Below are 8,810 nucleotides of genomic sequence, written 5' to 3' on the forward strand. Positions count from 1 at the left end.
AATTAAATCTTGCAGAACTAGTTGAGCTAAACTGAGTGTTGCGTTCTGCAACAAAGCTGAAATATGAACTTGAGTTCTCGTTATGTACCACACCAGGTATTGCTTTTACTGTATTGCAAGTTTCATGTCAGTCCATCAAAAACTACGGCTCTAGTTGAACTACAAATGATGCGTTAGATGGAAACACAAATGGCCAAATGGATTACTGTCTACGTTCGTATCTATATAAATAAAGGTATAAATACATAAATAGATGCATAACGATGAATTTTTTAATGATTTCTTTCGGATAAGAGGAAAAACAAAATCATATAAACTCCAGTTTCGTGTAAAAATATTAACAACATTTTCATTAACACAACACAATTTCTGTAATAGATCCATTATGAACTCTTTCAAGTAGCTTGACCACATATTGAAGAAACTTGAAACTGGCCATAAATTCAGACAGGATAATATTCACATCGCCTGTAATAATATACAGAGAAATAAGTAAATAAACTCAATATTATTACAAATATAACCAAAGCTACATCCTCGTATGCTTAACATAATATTCGAATTTGAGTGAAGACATTTTGAATTCACATCGACAGTGCTGTTTTTAACCATAACGGAGCTCTACTGTATTAGCGTTCAAAACATAAAGTTGCTTTCATTTTCTCTGATTCGAAATGTTGAAAACGTTTTAAATTATGCTTATGTTAAGTCTAACAAGGCTGAAAATCGCATTTAAAAAAAAAAAATTAGACGTACGTAGGTGATTGCACGACTAAAAATATAACTTGACTAGACGAATGATCACGTATCAAATAAAATCTACCTTGTAGCAAGCGTGAGAGTGGATGTTGAGGGTTTGACATTAATTTGTGTGATAATAAAATACTGTATACTCGCGTCGCCGATGGGATGGACTAGGTTTAATAAAAAGGTACTGTGCTCTCCTTTGAGAATAGCAATGTTAGTATGCAGTTTCAGAGCGGCGTATCAAGAAATTATTATTTTTTTTTTTTTTTAAATGGGATCGAGGGACCGTCTCAAAGAGTTGCCATTTGAAAGCTTACTTTGTAAGTTCTCACCCTCTCTCTCGTAAGATAATAAAAGGGTGAGTGTTTTTATATGATACACTTACATACTCATCCCAAATTCACACAGATTACAGGTTTTTAGGGTATTCATCAATGTAATAGAAGCTAAAGGATATTGCATCTATTTCTAAAGATTGACTTAATTTGTCATTATAGATTTTGTTTGAAAGCCATTAAACCCCGTTTCTACCTGCCTGATGTAAAAGATGCTTGCTTGATACTAAGGCACAGGAAACATCATTTACTAAAACGTGTCACACTTGAACATTTCTTGAAGGGTTATCGACATAAAGTGGTTCTGAAGATGCAAAATTTTGATTTCACACCTGGTTGTCATTGTGACCAAGATATACAAAATTTTGTTTGCAGATTTTGATAAAATAATTATTTCATCCATTTGTTTAATGAAAATGTTACCTGTGTATATTTTGGAATATGTCTAAACATGTATTCTCTACATGGCTGCTACGGAGATTTAATGGTTGCTAAGAAGCTGTAAAAAATACAACATGGCTAACAAAGTACTCCACGAATGCTTAAATAAAGGTTTACTTGTCATGACTGGAAAGAATGGTTGTGAGGTACATACAAGTAGTGAACAGGAAATAATAAACGAATATAGAAACCGCAGTTCGTCATCCGTTCAAATACGAATCAATTGGTCTGAAATCAATAAATCCGAATGTCAATCATGTTGTCAATTTTTGTCATAGATTTAATTTCTCCATGATGACACCCATCTCCTGTGCCGACATGAGGCCATCTTCTAGAAATGAAGAAAAAATATTGACATGTTTGTATCCATCAACCATGCTAAGAAGTTAATTATTTATCGTCATTGGTGCATCGTGAGCCTGTGCGCCGTGAGCCTGTGGGCCGTCTATCGACACTTTGATATTCTTATTCAGTACTTTCAAATACAGTTCAAGTATGTTTCATAGTTGGCACTCTGGTGCAAGTTTCTCTCAAGTTCATAAAAATGATTTCAATTAAGCCGTCAAGAACGACTGTTACAATTGATAATAGACGAAAAATTTAAATAACGCCTTCTCCAAACCCACTCAACATAATTCGACTAAATTTATTAGAAAACATCTATTTATTAAGGCTTTCCTCTTGCAAACGTGTGCAATGATGCCTATCCGTATTCGAATAAGGCTATCTTATTAAAAAATGAAAGAACCCTTTACACAAGTTCTACACAAGTTCTACTCAAAACCGATCATTATCAATTCGGCTACAATTTATATAAAGTATCCTGGCATAAAGAGCATTTACAATTGTAAATGATGCTGATGAGAGAGAGAGAGAGAGAGAGAGAGAGAGAGAGAGAGAGATGCATTGAATAATTGTAACGAAGATGATAAAGAGGCATCACAATGTTATGGAGAGGGACATAGACAGACAGACAGACAAGACAGACAGACAGACATACAGAGACAGAGATGGAGTGATACTAACTGTTGCTATCATATTGCAATAACGACTGCTTGAATTCCTGGTATGTGATCTTATTGTCCTGTCGGATTATACCATCCATCAAGGAAAACACGGTTTGGACATTTTGTTGGAAAGGTCGACTCGTAATGGTTGATTGCGTGCAGGATGTTGTACTGGTATGAGTCCATCCAAAACTGTCAAAGAAAAAGAACGACAAATTACATTCCTTTTTTTAACTTGCACATGCTCAAAAAGATAATAGTTTATTTTTATCGAAGCTATCATTGTTATAAGTTTAGAAAAAGTATTGAACCGAAACGATTTTAATTTGTGTTTTTACAGATTTATATGTATCACTACTGGCTCTTTTCTCGAATTCCTCAGTATATTGTCAGGTAATACTATCTTGTTTGAAAGATATGTAAAATAATTCACCAAAATACGAAGAGAAATGTTTTAGAGCTAAAAGAGTAGCGTAAACGACACTGCCGATTCGAACCTTACGATCGTGGTGATTCGAAACCCGAAAAACGTTCAGAACAGAATGATAAAAATAAATCTATCGCAACATAACACAATGTCTTTTCTAAAAACAAAGATTCAGACAAACATGCATACATTCTTATACAAATCTGAAATTCGCGTAACTTTGTGTTTAATTGGTAAATACCTAAATGCATAAGACAAGGAGTAATATTTTCTTTCATAACATCGAAGGAGTGAGTCATGACTAGATTTATAAATGTCGTGAAAATGCAAACAAATGACGATACGCTAGAGGAGAACCATACAATGAGGCCTTGCTGTTAACACATTAGCATGCGCCTTTCTGACGTCATTGGTAGCCATATCGGCATTAATGTGAGTTATATACTACTGCTATTTTATGCTGTCTGGCGGTTGAAAGAGATTGCTTGAATCTCAATAAAATATATTACAATATATACAAGGAAGGAAAGCAAGAAGGCTTAATATCAGTATATTTACTATCCGATTCGATGATCATAACAAAGACACTTCCATCCCATGTTGAAATGGGTAGAAAATCGACTGCTAGTGACTGTAAGCGGAACGAATCTCCATCGGGTATACATTTTGATTATAGAAGACGTCCAAACTCCAAAACAATATCTTTGCACCAAAAGGTCTTTTGTGGCGGTCCTCTGCTATAAAATGGTATTTCGAACTGTTTTATAAGGCAATAATGGATAAGCAAATGCGTACGTCATTATGTTTTATTTTATTCTATGGGCCCTTTAATATCCAAAAGATGAAAAATAAAAACATAACTTAGATCTTTATTAAAGCTATTGATTCAATTCATGATTATACATACGTGAGATGGATAGCATTAATAAACACAAAATTCAAAGTACACACCAAGATTGCGTCATATCGCATGCAATTATCGTATTTTAAAAATGACTTGTTTGACAATATGTTTATTTATAAAGGACTCTGGAGGCAATACAAATATATTTTCTAGACATTTAGGACTAGTAGAGCGATTATGTGTGGTTTGATAGATGCCATCTATGTAGCTTGACACTTTCTTTGTCTTCAATCACAAGAAATCACATAATCTACGCTTGCATGTGAATCCTTGGAGTGTAATTAGCGGACGTTACCAATAGGTTCCATTAGAAGAGGATTATAGCACTAATTGTATACACGTCTTTTGTATTTTGACCTGACAAATACAATACATGTTGCTTGTTTTTCGTATTTATAAAATGTTTCTTTTCGACGTTTTATGTCTGCAAATCAACTATCCCGCGTTCCGTATTTGTTCTAAACTTTGCTTTGATTTTCCTGTTCCGCGAAGACGGTTTGGAATACAGCCATGCAAATTAGTTTTTCCTCCATAGCCACCTAGCACAGTTTCCTGGTCGTACTAAGAGCATTTTGTGAGGATGCGAATGGTCTAAATAGTCAAGTTTTTCGCGAATGCAGTCCTATTGAAATTATTTTCGGACAAAAGGCAGAATGACTCTCCAGGTGTGGAGTGCTCTGCACTTACAGCAAGCGGCAAAATTTATCAAACAGAAGACAAAATAAAAGATAATGAAATATATTATACCCGAAAAGAACTTATCGCCGGGACAAGTAAAAGAAACTAGCACAGCCTATCGCCAAACGACAGTCTGTTTCGTTGAAGATATATTTCTAAACGCAAAGTAGCGGAACGCAAAGCTTTCTGCCAGCAATATTGTTATATACAAAAAGACAAATCAATACATTACAACAAAGAAAGCGAGTTATTTTGAATTTACCAGCAGCAAACTTTATGGAACGGCGCGAAGTGAAGGAGTTATGGAAACTGCACTAGCAACTATTGCAAAAACGGAACTACCGAAATTATTCCCGATACTAGAAACATTAGGTATAGCTGCAGCGTCAGGTGCAATATCTAGTGCAACTAAAAGGGCTGTGTACAGTGATGGAATATAACACTAATCTAGTGATTTTGTCTAACGATTATAATAAACACTACCTGAAATACGAAGGGTTCGGAAACGGAAAACAACTAAAAAAATGATAACCGCAGCGCGGTCAACGACAAAATCAAGGCGGATTCACAAGGATTTTGCTAGCAGGAATAGCAGGAAGTTTACGTCCGAATCTACCTGGGATAGGGCGGGAAATTCAAACGAGAAAGCAAAAACGAGACTAAAAGGCCTGATGCTAACTGGTACCCGCCGTTAATTCACTTTGAGATTCTAGATAATCTAAATGATGTTAACGGATTCATCGAAGAATTTTCAAAAGATGAGTTATCATGACAAACGCCGCTAACATCAGCTTCTAGTTGTCGAAATTGTGTAATTAATATCCAAAGTCTTAGCGAATGTATACATTCGGTAACACTTTACAAAAACAATTATTTTCATTCGTTTGGTCTACTTCCGAGTGATGTTATCAAACGGTACGTTTTTGCATCTAACAATACAAAAAATACTCCTGTAATCAGCTGCAGCATGCTGGTATTGCTGCTTGCGGATATTACTGTGTTATACTTGTGAAACAAATGTCTGGAACGGAAGAGTCCATCGGTGATTTTCTAAAATTTGTATTACAGTTTGCACAGTGACCTAGTGAAGAAAACAATGATACAGCTATTACAATCTTTATCTAGCATAGCAGTATAAAAATGACTACGTATTGCCTCAAGTGCAGAAATAACACAGAAAATACAAGCGAAACTGCAGAAAGAACTAAAAATAAATGACTTATTTTACAAGTTGTTTGTGCTACCAGTGGCAGAAAAAAAGAGTATGTCTCTAAAAACTAAACTCAGTGACTCTGTCACCGGCGATGGAATCGCCCGAATTCCACTACCTGGAGATCATGGAATGCAAAGGTTCCTATTGTTATTTAGTCGATGATGAACTTATAAAATGAGTTGCAAAGGTTAAGCTAACCACGATCTGTGTATATAGCAGGACAAAATGATAAATTACTGTCGGCATTGTAATCACAGAGCAGTAATCGGATCCGGATTAGATATTTACAACCTTATTGGCAAATTACCAAAACCTCGTCGAAGATGGACATTGCCACGTCACAAATACACTAGACCTTGGAATCCACTCAGTCAACAGCTTGATGAAACTGACAACCCAATACCAGGACAAGAGCCTTATAAACAGGTTGCCTCATATACAATGCTTCGTGACGAAAGTTACCGGGACAGCGAACACGACAAAACCTGGTTGTGATGGTCACGGAATTGTATAAATCCCTTTTTTATTTATTAACTACATGTACTCCGGCTTAGTTGTTTGTGTACAATATTTTGAAACAGTAATTTGATTCATCCTATGCCGCACGTGCAAAGTACTCTCGATGGGAAAAACCGTTATTCATCAAGCACACATATAGTGTAGGGCTACATCGTCTGTGCATAAATACCTCACCGTAGGACGAACACATTACACTACAGAAACGTTTTGTCAGTGAGCATTCTACTTAAGGACTTGCAGATCTCCAGTTGTAGAGGTGAGCTATTTATTAATTTCGTATGTATTTTGTCGGTTATAACTATTGTACCACCACGTTTAGTTTTTTATATTTTCTATGTAGCTCCGGCTTGCGTAGTATAATGTAAATATTTTCTATTATTGTATGTGACTTAACAGGAGATCTATAGTAGCAATAAAGTTTAATTTTTTAAAGAAACGTTTAGTACCATAGGGCTCTTATCGGACACTTGTAGGTTCACTTCTGAACCTGTTTATTGCTTGGTAACGTTACGCTGATAATGTAATTTGTATAGCCTACAATATATAACGTCATTACGTGTAATCGTATATGCCCGTATCATTCGTAGTACACGGTGTTAGATTTATTTTCAGCTGATCAGAAGTGACGGGGTAGCAGTTGTGGAGATGACCATAAATCTAACCATATCAGCTGAAGAGCTGAGTACAGTGTTCAGAGTTGACGGGGTAGCAGCGGTAGAGGTGACCATAGCAGCTGTAGAACTGGCGATATTGATTAGAGTTGAAGGGTAGAGCTAACCACAAAGCTGACCATAGCAGCTGTAGAGCTGGTTGAACAGTGTTTTGCTGGTTGAGTAGCAGGTGGTTAGATGTTGCTGACCGATTGATATTATTGAATGATGGTCGGTGATTACCTATAAAGCTGACTGCTTGATTGACCATTGAGACTGGTAGCCAAGTATTCTAGTGATGGAGTGTTTTGCTTAACTCCGTACAGGTATTATTTTAGCCGTGAGCTAATTTTGCGGTTTCTTATACCCAGTGTTTTGAAACTGTAAAGATATATTATATGAAATCTGTCCCATTTTTTCATCGTTTCACTATCTGATTAAGTACATCGTTTTTCATTATTTCAGTGAATTCATTATTTTTACAATATGAGTAAAGCACATCATTTTTACTATTTTTGTAAAAGTATACCAAACTTATCGTCATGTGGAATTACCGTGAATCAAATAACCTTTGTCCTTGTATTGTGTAAGGTCATTTACTTGTATTAACATTTATTTTACATTGTAAGGTTCATGCGTTTAGTGTTAATTTGTCCAATAATTGGATCTTATACAGGCACGTATTAATCATAATTCTTTTTTTCGTTTGAGTCATTTATCAATAAACATTGTTTTGTTTGTCACCATCAAAAGTGTTGTTATAAATCCGAACCCAACCGGGTTATCTTGTAACTCTGATCGTGATATGCTTGACGAATTATGAGATATGCAACCGAATACCAGAGCGAATTGATCTCATACCTAGTGAAAGATATTACTGGAGCAAATATAAACTCGGTCTCGGTAAGGCTCATGCGCCATAGCCCCATCTCGGTGAAAATATTCTTTATGACAATTTGACACATCAACTGCACAAACCAAAAAAGGTTTCCTCGACGAAAGGTAATCACAAACGCAGTTGAAGATATTTGAGCAATAGAAATTGCTGATATGTCAATCATTGCACAGTTCAACAACAACGAAGGATACCGGGTGAAGGTAGTTAATATTTTCTTTAGTAAATATGCTTTTAGTGTATCATTTGCAGATAAAACAGGAAACGCTGTAACTAACGCGTTAAGAGATATTATTGTCAACACGGCGTCTAGCGACACACCGAGAAAACTATAAAAAAACTGTTGAACTACTCGCTGAGTGGAGGTTTTGATACAAGCATTTCGAGCAGTTTCTAGAACAAAATAACATCAGAAAGTACGTAATTTGAAATGAAGGAGAAACTGATATGTACATAGATTTATTCGCATGTTACAAGAGAAGATCTATAAGCATCTCAGAACTAAAAACACTAATAGGTATGTTGATAAATCTGCCATTGATTGTATCGGATTACAATAATACTAAACATGAAACGCTTGGAATGTCACCAGCAAGCGCTGCTATTAATCCAATACTGGTGAATGAGAATATGTACCGAAGACTTAAGTTTGCAATAGAAGATATAGTTAGAATTTCGTTAGTAACGAAAATATTTGAAAAGGATTTAATCAAAATTGGTCTAAGGAAGTATTTGTTTTGGATAAAATTCTTAGAACAGTACCTGTTACGTATAAGGTGACAGAGCAGAATATATTCTCATCGAGCGAGTAATAGCAAGCAAAGATAAGCGAAGTTTGGTCAGATGGAGAGGTTATAGTGACAGTTTTAATAGTTGGATATCAACTAGTGATATAAAAAATATTTGATTAGATCGCTATCTATCCGATCTCAGAAGGCGTTTCATCCAACGATTCACAGTAAATCCTTTCGTATTTCAAAGCGAAAGACTGACA

The 8,810-nt window shown here is 35.5% G+C and overlaps 1 protein-coding gene across 1 annotated transcript; it reads right to left on the reverse strand.

The window, feature by feature from the left end:
- Window positions 1-284: 284 nt before the first annotated feature.
- On the reverse strand, window positions 285-5,405 carry LOC149777871 (uncharacterized). The gene is made up of 3 exons (XM_089938277.1): window positions 3,516-5,405; window positions 2,550-2,722; window positions 285-468 (listed from the first exon to the last, which is right to left on the reverse strand). Exons 1-3 carry the CDS (start codon window positions 3,620-3,622, stop codon window positions 353-355), a joined length of 396 nt encoding a protein of 131 aa, XP_089794403.1. The 5' UTR covers window positions 3,623-5,405; the 3' UTR covers window positions 285-352.
- Between the last annotated feature and the right edge of the window lie 3,405 nt (window positions 5,406-8,810).

This window comes from Sinohyriopsis cumingii, chromosome 17 (genome assembly GCF_028554795.1).
Source record: "Sinohyriopsis cumingii isolate HCF-2022 chromosome 17, ASM2855479v2, whole genome shotgun sequence".
Taxonomy (NCBI): domain Eukaryota; kingdom Metazoa; phylum Mollusca; class Bivalvia; order Unionida; family Unionidae; genus Sinohyriopsis; species Sinohyriopsis cumingii.